Consider the following 14,194-nt stretch of genomic DNA (forward strand, 5'->3'; position numbering starts at 1 on the left):
TGCGCCCCGGAGGCAAAGCCCGAGCGCTGAGAACTCGCCTGCACCTCGCGCCGCCAGCCGCCTCCAAGCCGCGGAGTCGGGAAAGGAGGGAGGGGGTCGGAGGAGGGAAAGTGGGGCCAGGCGGGGGGTGCCTGGGAAGCCGGGCTGCGCTGACGTCACTGGGCGCGCGATTCGGGCCGGAGCGCTTTAAAAAACGAGCGTGCGAGCGGAGATGCTGCTGCACACCGAGCAGGCCGCCTGCAGCAGCAGCGCGCACGGCCCCCGCAGCGGCTGCAGCCAGGGCCGCTCCCGAGGCCCGCGTGGCGGCAGGGGCACGGCCGGGCCCCGCAGCGCTTCTCCTCGGCGCCCCCGCCGGGGGTCAGGAGCGCGGCGCCCCGCGCTGTAGGCGCCCGCGGAGCCGCAGAAGCCCGCCGAGCTGCGCCTGGCGCGCCACCTTCCGCCGCAAGCCCGACGCTGCCCTCCCGCCGCGCCCCGCTCGCGGCCCCCTGCCCGGGCACCATGGACATCTCCTCGGCCGGCTTGCTCCTGGCCTTGCCCGTCCTGCTCCAGCTGGCGGCCGGGGGCGGCTCGCCGAGGCCGGGCGCGCTGCTGCGGGGGTGCCCCGCGCACTGTCAGTGCGAGCCGGACGGCAGGATGCTGCTCAGGGTGGACTGCTCCGACCTGGGGCTTTCGGAGCTGCCCTCCAACCTCAGTGTCTTCACCTCCTACCTGTAAGTGCGCCTTCACTCCGCTCCGGAAAGGGGGCAGAGGGAGGAAAGGAGGCGGGCCCTAGGCCAGGCTGGGGGCTCCTCGGCTCCCGCCTGCTCTGGAGGGGGCGGGCGAGTTTGCAAAGGGCGTCTTGGCCAGGCGTGTTTGGGCCCCTGGGAAATGCACGTGTCTCGGGGTAGCACGCCCGCACTTTCTGGGCCCGCAGAGAAGCGCCTTCAAGTGCAACCCGGGAAAGCGCTGGTGCGCTGCAGCTTTGCGGTCCAGCTCTAGGCAGGTCGCCGCGCGAATTCCTCCGACTGGAGGCATTTGCCTGCAGTGTGGACATTTGTGCCCCTGAGCCTGGAACCCAAGGGCAGGCTGCCCAGTTGGTCCCTGCCCCAACCTCCCCTCCTTGTCCTGTCGCGTTCCACGAAGAGATGGGCTGTAAAAATTTCCCCAAAGGAGAACTCCAACTCGTCCAGCTCCAAAGGAATTTACTCTGCATCCCTTGCACAGTCGCGTGATGTAACCTTTTTCTTTTCTTTTCTTTCTTCTCTCCCACCCCCCCCCCTTTTTTTTTTTAAATGAAGTGATTATAATGTGGCAACCACAAGCCCGATAAGAGCTGCCAGAACGTTATCTTTACCTTTGGCTGCCCGAGCCGGCCTTTGAAGTGCCCGCGGCCACGGTGTAATCTTTAACCATCTCCTCCTCCGGGGGAGGAAAGGGAAGTGGGCTGAAGGCGGCGGGGCGGGTAAACAGCGGCGCAGACACCCAAGTGGAGACCTGAAGCTCTCTGTCATCCCTCGGGGATCCTCCCAGCCCGTCATCCCCCCACCACAGACTCCAAACCCCAACTGCGGAGACGAGGCAGCGGCTCATTTCATAATCTTGTCTCTGGAAAATCCAGGCCCGGAGGGTAACAGGTGGTTGGGTGGATGAGGTGACCCAGGAGGAACCCGATTCTTGGGAACCAAGTCGACAACTCTCCATCGCCCTGGGGAGAATTTGGGGCTCGCTTCCTTCGCGCAGAGAGACCAGGGGTCGGGACCACTCGGGAAAAGGGGCACTCGTGGCCACAAGGTTACCTGTTTAGGTTTGAACTCGAGGCACTGCGGTGAGCCCACCCCAAACCCTGGCAATCCCAGTTTCGGCTTCTCTGATGTACCTTGGCAGGAGCGAGTTGGGATGTTTGTGAACTCGGTCTTTCCTCTGTTTAGTTGTTTTCTGGAGGGAAGAAACATGAAGAGGCTTGCACAACGCTTTACACTAGATAGTGATTCTTTTTCTAGAGACAGAGTGAGGAAGAAAAAAAATTCTTTTTTACTTGCTTTGATTTTGCGTTGAAAGGGAGGGATTATCCTGCTATATTTTAGTGTTAGTAGATGGCAGTCCCTTCCTCACCTACCATAAAACTATTTTGGCTGCTTTCCCGATCTGAAAAGTTTATAAAATTAATCTATTTCCCCACCAGGTTTCCCTTCAGTGGCACTTAATTGCATGGTGTAGTGATATTTTTACAGTGATGGAAATCTGCTCCCCTAAGTGATCATTCTCTAAGAAGTCACATTTCCTCCTCCTAAACAGCTATCTGTACTACGAAACTGTCTGTACTATTCATCTGCAGTCTCTGGGTTTAACTGCTAAACTCAGTGTTTCAAGAATCACGTATTCTCCTGTATCGTGAATTTCTGAGAGTGGTTGGCAGTTGCACTTAAGAGCCTAGAACTATTCTTCCCCATCACCCTGAAGAAACTGGCCATATACAAGGGAGTTGTGCAATCCCCCCAAACATTTACCTATTTAAATAATACACTTGTTAGAAGACTTGTTTAAGGATACAGAAAATAAATGTCACGACTTTTTTTCTCTCACTCATTTGTTAGGCTTCTGTTACTAAAAGTTGGCATAAAATACTGCTTCAAATCATTTCCCACATACCTCAAATGCAGTTGACTGCATCCTCCATGCGCTGGGGAGATCTGACTGCCACTGTTCCCTATCTATCATTATGGATAACCCCTTGGAGTTAAGATACCATTAGGAAGTTAATTGTCAGCTTTTTCTCGTGCTAGTTGATGACAGCCTGTGTCCTGGCCTAAGGGGAAATTTTCTCATTGTCCTATAAAATATTAAACTCAGAGTGTCTGTGAAAAGCGTCACAGTGAAATGTCAAATACTTGCATCTAATGGTTAACATTTCAGGGAATATGAGTGCTAAATGTAGAAATCAGTCCTGAAGTAAATAACCAAACTGATGTTCTTCGTGATGGGCAATTTCAGAATTGATCTCCTTATAGAGTACAAAATGCCAGAGGCCATCGGATGCCCTGCCTTGGTGGGTTGAAGGGTTTGAGGTTGGGGGGTTTGTTTTGACAACCTCAGGAACTCTGTGCCGACATTAAGGGTAGATGGTGCCCTCTTTTGGTTACACCTAGAATTAAGTGACCATTTCTCCTTCACTTGTGCACTCACAACCTGAAAGAGAAATCTTTATTTACTCATATTTGAATAAATAAGCTTGTGTTTTACTGGTTGTATTATTTTAAGAGATAACTTCTTTTTGCTCTTAAATGGGAACACGAAGTTACAGCCCCGCTCCACTGGGGCCCAGTGGTAATTAAGCTTTGATGAGAAAGTTGCAGTGTGCAAAGACTGATGTGGGTGAAAGACCAGACTACTATCTTTTATTGTTTGTAATAAGTTACCACCACTTCTTTGAGTGAAACTGTTATCTCTTAATCTTCCTCCTCTCCCCAGAAAAGAACAAGCATTTCATTTTCTTCAGATTGATGGTGGCAAGTTCCAGCTGTACACGTTTGGCAAATAGATTTGCCACAATCTGATAACTGGCTAGTCCAACTCGTAGGTAAAGAAAGTTTCTTCAATCTCTTCATAGAAGGTTAGAGCTGCTTATGTACAGCTTTAGAATCTTTCTTCCCCAGAAAAGCTTAGTCTTAAGCCAGTCCAAACATTAATATTAACTCTCTTTTCTTACTGAACTGCATTCTCCAGTGGATCTGTAATTGGACCACTGAACATGCATGGTATAAACACTGGAAATTTTCAATCTTAATCTTTCTCTCTCTCTCTCTCTCTCCCTCTCTCTCTCTGTCTCTCTGTCTCTCTGTTTCTCTCTTCCATTGATTATGGGCTCTGATTTTACAACAGGGGCTGATAAAGCTCACTCAGCAGAAAACAAGGAACACACCAAGGTTAAGACATAAAAGCAGACAATAGTTATTTCCAAAGTTTAGTACATCTCAACCTAGCAGTAGTGATCTGTCAGAAATAAAGTAGTGCTAGCATCTAATCTTATTATAGGTAAGTTATTTTAATGCATCAAATGTGGACATTTTTGCTAATAGGGTCTTAAAAGTAAGCTCCCTATACTACTTTGATGTATCTTTCATCCAGTTAGTGTGGCATCCAAATAGAAAACTAAATCCTAATGAACATCTTAATATAGTAAATATACTTTTCTTTATTGATCTAGAACAGCCATTTTATTTTTAAACGAAAACTGAGTTTTTCCCTGCTCTTGCTTAAAGACATGAACATTTCATCCACAGGCAAATTTATGTCACATAAACTAAAGGAACCAAGAGAAAGATTTTTTTTTTTTAATTTTATGTGGTTTGGTTACTTTTTCATATGTAACTTTGTAACAGAATTTAATTTTACACATAACTGGTAAAACTAGTTTTAATTTAAAAAACCAATCAAAAATCTCAATTATAACTAATTAAGGATGCCCTGGTGTCATACATGTGTTCTAAGCATTTAAGATACGGTTTCAAAATTAAAGAAACTTTTCAGAATCTTCCTTGAAAATTATTTAATATATTTCTACTTCCCTTCAAGCAAAGAAAACTATTTTAAATGAAGGAAAATTTTGTACTTTAGAGATGGTTACAAAAGCCTTAATTGTTACAGCAGTCTTAAAATTCAGGTCAGTTGCAAAATTCATAGTTTGCTCTACAACCTACTTGCAAAATTCGTTAAAAATATAATGATATCAGTGACTTTTCTGCGTTTTAATGAAGTTCTTTCTTTTTCTTCAGGATGCCCGGGTTTTCTTAGTAGTGTTTTTGTTATGGGGCAATTATTGAAACTAATTGACTGAGTTAGTCTGAGTGATTTCTTTTTTAAGTAGTGGCTCTGATTCAAACAATTTTGTGGTGTAGATTTAGAATAAATATTTTACTGAATATGTTCAACATGTGCATGGCAGAGTTTTTGTGACAATAATGAATTTTTACATATAGTAAGCATGATCCTCAATCAGATCTTCGATCTTTTTTCCCTTTACACATTTTCTTCGAAGTAAAGGCGGAGTTCTGATCTGCAGTGAAAGGTGGCAGTCACCAATGAGTTAGAAGATTGGAATAAAAAAATACCCTTTGTAATTAAATAAAATTATATTTTAATAATGAAACCATTCCCACTTGGATGTGCTTTAAAAAGTTCAGAAACACAAAATTAGTCTATAATTTCTCAAAGTCAAGTTTTTAACTGAACTGTTCGTTTTTAATTTCCAAAACATGTAACTGTCAAAAGCATAGACATAATAACCAAGTAAACAATTAACTATCATAAAATTAAAGACATTGCGGAATATTTATAGTTTTACAACTGATACCTAATATCTACTTACCTTAATAAAGCATTTTTTATATTTCTTCTATTGAATGTATACATTTAAGTCATTTTAGCTATAAATTTAAGTATGTTTCCAATTAAACCAAATCATATGCCATAATACAGAAATGAAAAACAGTAGTGAGTGCTGCATTGAGCAATTTTGTGAAGTAATTCTTCTGGTTTTGTTCAGTTATTTATATAAATTTAGAATAATGCTAAATGGCACATTTCCTTGTAAACACTCACAAGTGGATATTTCTGGTAAATTGAATTCTTCATGAGAAGGCAGATTCCTTCCTATGAGCTTCAACCTCCTCACTCCTGGTGCAGTGTTTTCCTTTATACAGTCTCATTTTGTAGTAGAAAAGTGAATCATACTGGCATTAGCGCCACAACTGATATATTACTTACCAAGCTGATAATTTAGTCCTATTGCTATTTTTGATGTATCTTAGGATTTCATTTGTTAAACTACCCATGAGTTCCAACCTACTACAACTCTTTTATTCCCAGATCTGTCAGCTTCGATATACAGTTTTATTCAGTCATTATAGACGCCAACTACATGCTCAGTTTCACCCATGGAACTCCTTAGCTATGGGAAAAGGAGACATTGCATAGGCTGTGTGGTGGAATTTTTTATAAAAATTTTCATAATTCAAAATTAATTTGGTTCTCCATAGGTGACATGGTAGGAAGCAGGCTCATTCTTGAAATCTCTGGTGTTTTCTCCCACCTCTTCAAGTTAATTTTTTTTTTTTTTTACACTGGTTGAGCCCAGTGGAAAGGCCTTATTTGAAAGTGGTAGGTAAAAGAACGTTGATCATTTGATTTCACAATATGGAATAATGTTATCTAGTAGTAATGCTAAAAGACGGTTAACAGGGTGTTCAAATTAGTAGGTTAACTTTTTTTTTCCTTTTTTTAATTAAAAAATCTTTAATTTTAATTGAGATATAATTGATGTATAACATTAGTGTCAGGTGTACACATAAAGATACAATATTTGTATCGAAAATGATAGCCACGATAAGTCTAGTCAACATCCATTAACCACACATTGGGTTAACTATTTTTAAAATGCTTCGTAAGCAGGAGCCCTTCCTCATACCCTCATTCTCAATGTTTAAATCTGGGATTGGAAAAGCTGGAATTTACTTGAAAAGTATGCAAAAGAACCAACCATTGTCCATGAAACCATCTTCCTTAAAATCAGATGGAATAATTCTCCAGGAGGTAATGATGGGCTGTCTTTCCTTCAGGGTTTATCTTCCTCACTAGACTGTGAGCTCCGCCAGGCTAGGAAATTTTCTACTTTATTTCCCAAGTGCCCACACCAGTGCCTGGCACTTAAGAGATGTTCAGTAAATACTTGTAATGTTGAATTGAATAGAATTGGCTGAACCAGCTGCTGAAATCCCAGTGGCTAAAAGAGCCCAGAGAAAGACAGATGAGAACTACTTGTCTGCAAGTAAGAAAACAACACAAGGCTACTGGTATCCCACAATTATGGCTCAGCCCCTTTGGAAATACAATTAAATTGTATTTTGCTTAAATGATGCCATGAGTTGTTTAACAAACACACCAGAATTTACTTGTCTAAATTACTTTATTATTGTAATGACACTAATTATAACAGCTGACGTTTATACTCTTCTTCCTGAGTGCCAGGCATTATGCTACTACTTTACTCAATCCCACATCCCACAACAACCTTTTGACACAGGTACTATTATCATCCCTATCTTGGGGGCCCGTTAGCTTATTGCAAGGCTATTTCCATTGCTCAAAACGTTTGGGGGGCCTCTTTGAAATTATCTTCAGGGTCAGTTTACCAGAAACACAAGAAAACGAGCCTTCTAATGTTTAGCTATGCCTCATAGTAATTGTAATTGGTGCTGAAATACTTCTTCTTAGGAACACAGTTTATGAAGCCCTAATACCACAAATATTTCTTCAAGGAATCCTGGGAAATGCAGTTTTTAGTTTTCAGTAAAATGAGAATAATATTATATAGCTTAGGGCCTATCTTTTAAGATTAGTAGATACCTTTTCATATATCCATTTTCTTACTACCACAAAAACTATTTCTCTTGTTTCGAAGTCGAAGATAAATTGTGGTAGTGCCCAAGTATTATAAAGAGTGATCAGTTGACTAATAACTTCCAAGTTAAAAATGAAACTTCTTTTTTTTTCTATGACCAGATCTATGTGTCAAAGTAGCTGAATTCTTTGGAACTATTTGTCAATTCAAAGAGACATGAACTTTCTTAATAGGCCAATTTTATTTAAGTTTGTATTTACCTTTAAAACTGATGAGATAAGATGAATTGACACATCATTTATTTGATTCAGAATGGAGAATTATTTCAAAGTTTTATCTACTTATCGATCACTCTGTAAGCTCTGCACGGTTTAACAATTAAGCCAGTGATACAGACTTCTGTGTAAATAAGAAATCTGGATAAGTCAGAGAAAAGTCCCTTCCTTCAAACAAAGAAGAACTTTTCCTGAACTATCCATTTAGTTTCTTCAGTCCTTCAGTTCATTTGCTGCTGTAAACCTATGTGTTAATCATTTATTGTATTACAAAGTCGACATGAAAAACCAATAGCTGACCAATTAATTATAAAGCATATTCAATGTAAAGAGCACCTCCTCAAGGAAGAACTGATGTTTAGAAAATTTAGGTTACATTGGGATATAATCTCTAAAAGCTCTTACAACAGTACACTCAACTGTAGTTTTCTGTGAACATTAATAATTTAAAATTATAGCAGATACAAACTATTCAATACTATATACAAAATAGATAAACAACGAGGTCCTACTGTATAACACAGGGAATTATATTCAGTATCTTGTAATAAACCATAATGGAAAAGAATATGAAAAGGAATATATATGTAAAAAAATTATTCAGCAATCCCTAATTTTCAAGTGTCTCATTTTTAACATATGCACATTTTTTCCATGTTCATTTTGCCCTTCTTGGCTTCAGAAGGAGTTTGATTTCATCTTCCAACAAAGACTGTGATGGTCAAGGGGAAAGAAAGCCATCTCATGCACACACTAACACACACACAGCCACACACCGATAAGAAACAGTTTCCTTTGTGCCGCTTGCTCAGTGGAAATGAAACAAAACATTGACATGGCATGGCAGCAGAGAGCCAACCCTTTTAAGGGGAGACACCGAGGAGCTGGCTGTGAAGGCACCTTCAGTTAGCTTCAGAAGCTGAAATGCAGAAGACAATTGTTCTGGCAATGGGAGCCCAACTCCAGCTGGGAACGCGTGCACCGAGCTGACCTTCCTCGTCAGCCTGCCAGCTGAGATTAAGCTTTCCTCAAGTGGTCCCTTGTTAGCCCAGCCTTTTCCCCAGTGTTGCTCATCTTTCACAACTGGAAGCCAAGTGTTTCAAACTGTTACTCAATTTTGCAGCCAAATTCCTTTATTTCCTCCTTCCACCTCCTTTTCTGCCTCTCTCTCTCTGTCTCTGTCTGTCTGTCTCTCCGTCTGTCTGTCTCTCTCTCCCTCTCTCTCTCTCTCTCTCTCACACACACACACACACACACACAGTGATGACTAACCTTACATGCACGCCTTCCTTTCCAAAGTCCACACTAAGAAGAGAATCTAAGAATTTTTATGTTTCGCTACAAAACTAGTAAACGCTCTTGTGCTCCTTTTTCTGCTTGAAACCTTGATTAAGTAGAACAGGGACCTCTGCAAAAGATGTCTCTTTGCAAAAATAACCTTCCTTTGATCAAAAAAGCCACAGAAGTGTACTTCTCGGGAAAGTAGAAAACCACACATGATCTCAAGTGGAAAAAATATAAAGAATTTGCTGAATTTTTAACCTTAGCACGTAACAAAGATATTATTTTAAAGTTGGTTGGTTAATGTGGGCTGTGTTAGAACTTTCATTGTATTGTGTTTGGGTTTACCCAATGTTTTTTTTTTTTTAAACATCTTTATTGAAGTATAATTGCCTTACAATGGTGTGTTAGCTTCTGCTTTATAACAAAGTGAATCAGTTATACATATACAATATGTTCCCATTTCTCTTCCCTCTTGCATCTCCCTCCCTCCCACCCTCCCCATCCCACCCCTCTAGGTGGTCACAAAGCACCGAGCTGATCTCCCTGTGCTATGCGGCTGCTTCCCACTAGTTATCTATTTTACATTTGGTAGTGTATATATGTCCATGACACTTTCTTACCCTGTCACATCTCACCCCACCCCCTCCCCATATCCTCAAGTCCATTCTCTAGTAGGTCTGTGTCTTTATTCCCGTCATGAAGAACCTAGTGGCAAGACGGGAATAAAGACCCAATGTTATTTTAATGAGCTTATTGGTTCGACACACAAAATACCACATGGCGCTGGACGTTTTTAGGTTATAAGTTTTCTTGTGAGGCACTTATTTGAAGGAACTCTGTTACATAATCAATTGGTCTTTAAATCTGTCAGCACAAAAATAACCTTTTACTTTTTGTATACATATACGGTGAAGATTATTTGATTATAAAAATTTCCATGGAAGGAGCTACATTCCTTAATCATCTATTATGTGTATGTATTAAGATGTTCACAGTAAACATTTATTTCACAATGTTCATTGAATGAATCTACAGAATGAGTTTGGAGTCTTCTAGTAAAGACTGAAATAAGAAATCTTCCTCTTTATTTTCTCTTCATACTTCTTGTCCTGAAGGGACCCTTAGCAGACCTGCTTGCATTTAGCCATAGTTGTACTCTATAATTAGTAGTGTTGTCTGCCCAATAGAGTAAAGCCTAGGAAAATATGGCAAGAGAGATGGAAAGGGTGTGTGGAAATCTGCCACCTAAGAAATAGCACAGGCAGAACAGAGAGACGGTGAGACCTCTGCAAGGCATTCAGCCCCGGTTGGTACGTTTCTCCTGTGTCTCTCCTTATCCTTCTCCATCCCTCTCTTCCAGATAGTATCAGAGGAGGACCGGAAGAATGCATTTTCCTTATCTCAGACACTCTACCCCCCAGGGTTTCAATCTACAAGACGAAGGGAAGTTTAGAAAGAAGAGTCTTGGGGATTAAAGTTATCAACTCTTAAGCGCACTGAAATCGGGGTCTTGGATTTTAACGTGGGGAAGCCACCATCCCTGTGGTGGGAGACCTGAACTCACTGAAGCCCCCATCCCCCAGCAGCTGTTATTCTCCGGGGCTCAGTGCAGCGGAGTACAGGAGGAAGTTCAAGATCTTTTTTCATTGAGTCTTCAAGCTCAGCAGCAAAAGGAAATCCTAGTTAAACCAGATTCTCCCAGGGTGTAAGCCTATCTCATTTGAAGATCTCAGAAGTTTTAGCAGCATGATTAACTGGGAGCAAGGGTCCACCTTCCATCTTACAGCTGCTGGCTTGAGCATAAAGTCCACTGCCCCAGGGTCTTGTAATCGTGAGAAGTGTTAGGTGGATATGGTCTGGTCCTGAATGACTATTACAGAGTAATTTGAAGCCCCCTTTGCCTTAGCTGTAGAAACTCCTCAGAACACAATTAATTGTATAATGGGAAGAGAAAGGCTAATTTTGGTAGATTTATGTTAATTACAGTAAAACCAATTCAGAGCTCGCACTAATAGCTAACTACATTTAGAGTAAGCTCTACTGTAAAGAACGAAAAGGATAATCTTTTATCCACAAATTACCAGAATGACTAAGCTGTATACCTGAGGTCACATTACACAGTGCAAAACTGAAATTTAATCATGATTGCTAGAGCATTACCCTAATTGCGCAAATAAGCGGAATTAAAATCACTTAGATGGGTTGCAGAGGTTTTTGATGAGTCAAAAGCTATGTCTACCCACAGGCTTTAGAATAGAAAAGACCTTGGAGATGACCTAATCCAACACCTTCATTTTCACAGATGATGAAATTCATGCTTGTAAGAGGTAAACAACATACCCAAAAATCACATAACTGGCAAGGATGGAATTGGAACCCAAGTCGCCCAAAAACCCCAGTTGAATGCTCCTTCTTTCCACCTTTTTGCTCCAGTGCCAGATACTCAAGTGAATTCTAAAACTCCCAGTTACTTTTCTAGATGTTACCAAGTATCCTGTTGCTTATGCATATTATATGTTCATATCTAGGTATGTGCCTGAATCTCAACCTGGTAAGATTTTGGCCCACTGTAGATACAGATAAAGTGTCTCTGTATCACCTAAAAAATCTGTAAGGCAGAAAGAAGCAATCAGTTTTAGTTTGAGGAATAAATAGTTAACTTCCCAAATTTCAGTTCATAGTCTTTAGACATGTCTTTACTGTAATTTAAATTTCACTTGGGACTTTAATTTGACCAAATTCAGGTAGCCTTCTTGTCTCTTGTCTCTGTTCCCTTTCTCCCCTAGCACTGAAATTGCATTAATTCTGGCTCTCCTCCCTTTTTGCCTGGATAACTGTGGCAGTCTCCTATATTGGTTTGCATAGACCCCCAAGACACACACACTCCCTGCCACCCCACGAGTTTGTCCAAGATGAAATTCTGCTCACGTCTCCCGTACATTCAGTCCTTCAGTGGTTTCCTGTGGCTTTCACGGTAGAGTTTAACTCCTTAGTTTAACCCACAAAATCAACTTGTCTTGCCTCATCCCTCACTCGCAAACCCTGTTGCCAATCCCTCCTCCCCAACCCCCCACGTTCTCTCCTCTCCAGCCATATCAAACCACATCCTGCAGTTTCCATGTCTCAGGCCTCCCCAGGTGTTCACATGTGTTGGTCTCTGCTTGGAATGCCTTTCTTCTTTTTCATCTTTCCAACTTCTGTGAGTTTTTCCATACTCAGTTCAAACATCACCTCCTCCAGAAAGCTTTCTGTGACCCACCATTTTCGAAACCTGTCTGATGCTCCCACATCGTCCTGAGCCCAGACTGTCCCAGCACTCACCACCTGTGATCACCATGTATATGTATGATCAGAGAGTGATGTATAACAGAGAGTGTATAACAGAGAGTGAGATAAGCTGATAGAATATATAACAGAGAGTGAGATAAGCTGATAGACTCTCCGGTATAATCTTATAATGTGGTGACCAAGAGGCCCTTCCCTCTGAACTTGGCAGACGGCATTGTTTGTAAACTCCCCTTGAATTGTAGATTTTCTTGGACCAAAGAAGAAAGGAGTCTCACTGGATTAGAACACAGAATCCCTAGGTATCAGTCATGGTTTTCATTTTCTGTACTTTATGATGCTTTGCTATCTTGGGACCTTGCTTACCCAGGAGGGACTGCCTCGCCCAGGGCTATCCCTGGAGATAGCAATGACTCCCCCTGCAAGTGCGCCTTTCAAGTGCAAACCAAGCAACCCAAAGCCCACACCCCCAACCTCCTTCTTTATCAGGCTCTTGCAGGACTCTTACACGCTAGGTCAATATTTCCTGCCCTAATCACCCCAGGGCCAGGTACCAGATAACTCGGGGCAACACCTACACCCCGAGCCTGATGACATTATTCAAACTAGCCAATTCTAAGTCTGCTTGTCCTGCCCATTCCTTCCCATGGAAACCACAGTAAAGGCTCTTGCCCCTGCTTTCTTCCCTCTCCTTCTTCTACCCACCAAGTGGTCCTGCATGGCTGGATGTGCCCCCCTGCTTTTGGCAACTGTGAATGACAAACCATCTTTTCACTAGCAGTCATCTTGTGCTCTATAGGCAATACTATACCTGAATAACTTTAACACCTACATCTTCAAACACCCTTTGCCCCTGCACGCCTGTGCCTGGGCAACTTCAAAAGCCATTATGGCCGGGGTGCACTTAAGGGACAGTCAACACCATTTTCCCTCTCTAGGGGACACTCCCTGTTCCCCTAAACTCTACGTAAGACTCGCACATCATCCACGCCTAAGATACAAGGTGCCACCAAGTGTATAACAGAGAGTGAGATAAGCTGATAGAATCTCCGGTATAATCTTATAATGTGGTGACCAAGAGGCCCTTCCCTCTGAACTTGGCAGACTGCATTGTTTGTAAACTCCCAAAACAGAAAAAAAAAAAAAAATCAAAACGTGCTTTTTAACACTTTTACCCCTAATTTCTCATTTGAGTCTCATAAAATAGTTATGAGTAGCCCTACTTTAGAAATGAGAACATCTTTTGACAAAGCTCACAGCCCTGTCTTGAATAACCTTAGCAAGTTACACCGCATCTCAGTTTTCTCATCAGTAAAATGGCAATAATAATGACATTTACCTCACTGGATTGTTGTGAAGATTGGTAAGATAACGTATGTAAAGAACTTTGCATAGTACCTCATATGTGGAGCATGCATGAAATGTTAAATGTTATTGGTTTTGTCGGCCATGGTGTTACAGTTGTTATAACACTAAACCCATGTTTTTCAAATACACAGTGTTGCCTCCTGTTGTTATCCCCCCAAAACAGTTAAATCAATTGCCCTAAAATTTTACAAGTGTAAATGCAATTTTCGTTAAACAAGATTTTTTAATGTTAAAAATGAGGGGAGAACAAGATGCCTACTAGGTACAAGAGTAGGGGAAGGAAGAAGGGGAAGTTTGAAGTGAGTAAGGCATCACCCAGTACCTGTTCAAGTAAAAAAAAATTTAGCCTTCATCTCTGATCCTCAGTACCAAACAGATAAAAGATTCTGTGTATTGAATGAAGTACCACATTCTCACGTGTGTGTATAGCGTTGTGTAGACGCTGCACACATCTCCAGGGTAGCTGACACTGAGTGAAGGCTTTGTCACAGATTGTGGGCTGGTGGCCCAATGCTAGGGGTACACTCCTCGGACATGATTTCATGAATGGCCCACCATTTGTGGTCCTGGGCTTGAATTGTTTTTATCCTCTCATTTTTCATCTTAC

At 41.9% G+C, this 14,194-nt stretch overlaps 1 protein-coding gene across 2 annotated transcripts in view; it reads left to right on the plus strand.

The window, feature by feature from the left end:
* The first annotated feature begins 454 nt into the window (after positions 1 to 454).
* LGR5 (leucine rich repeat containing G protein-coupled receptor 5) overlaps positions 455 to 14,194 on the plus strand; it is a 120,967-nt gene continuing 107,227 nt past the window's right edge. For both annotated transcript variants that reach the window (XM_068560522.1, XM_068560523.1), the window contains exon 1: positions 455 to 710. In XM_068560522.1, coding sequence (XP_068416623.1) covers positions 499 to 710 — 212 coding nt within the window. In that variant the 5' untranslated portion in view covers positions 455 to 498. The remainder of the gene's footprint in view (positions 711 to 14,194) is intronic.

Source organism: Eschrichtius robustus, chromosome 13 (genome assembly GCF_028021215.1).
Source record: "Eschrichtius robustus isolate mEscRob2 chromosome 13, mEscRob2.pri, whole genome shotgun sequence".
In the NCBI taxonomy this organism is placed as follows: domain Eukaryota; kingdom Metazoa; phylum Chordata; class Mammalia; order Artiodactyla; family Eschrichtiidae; genus Eschrichtius; species Eschrichtius robustus.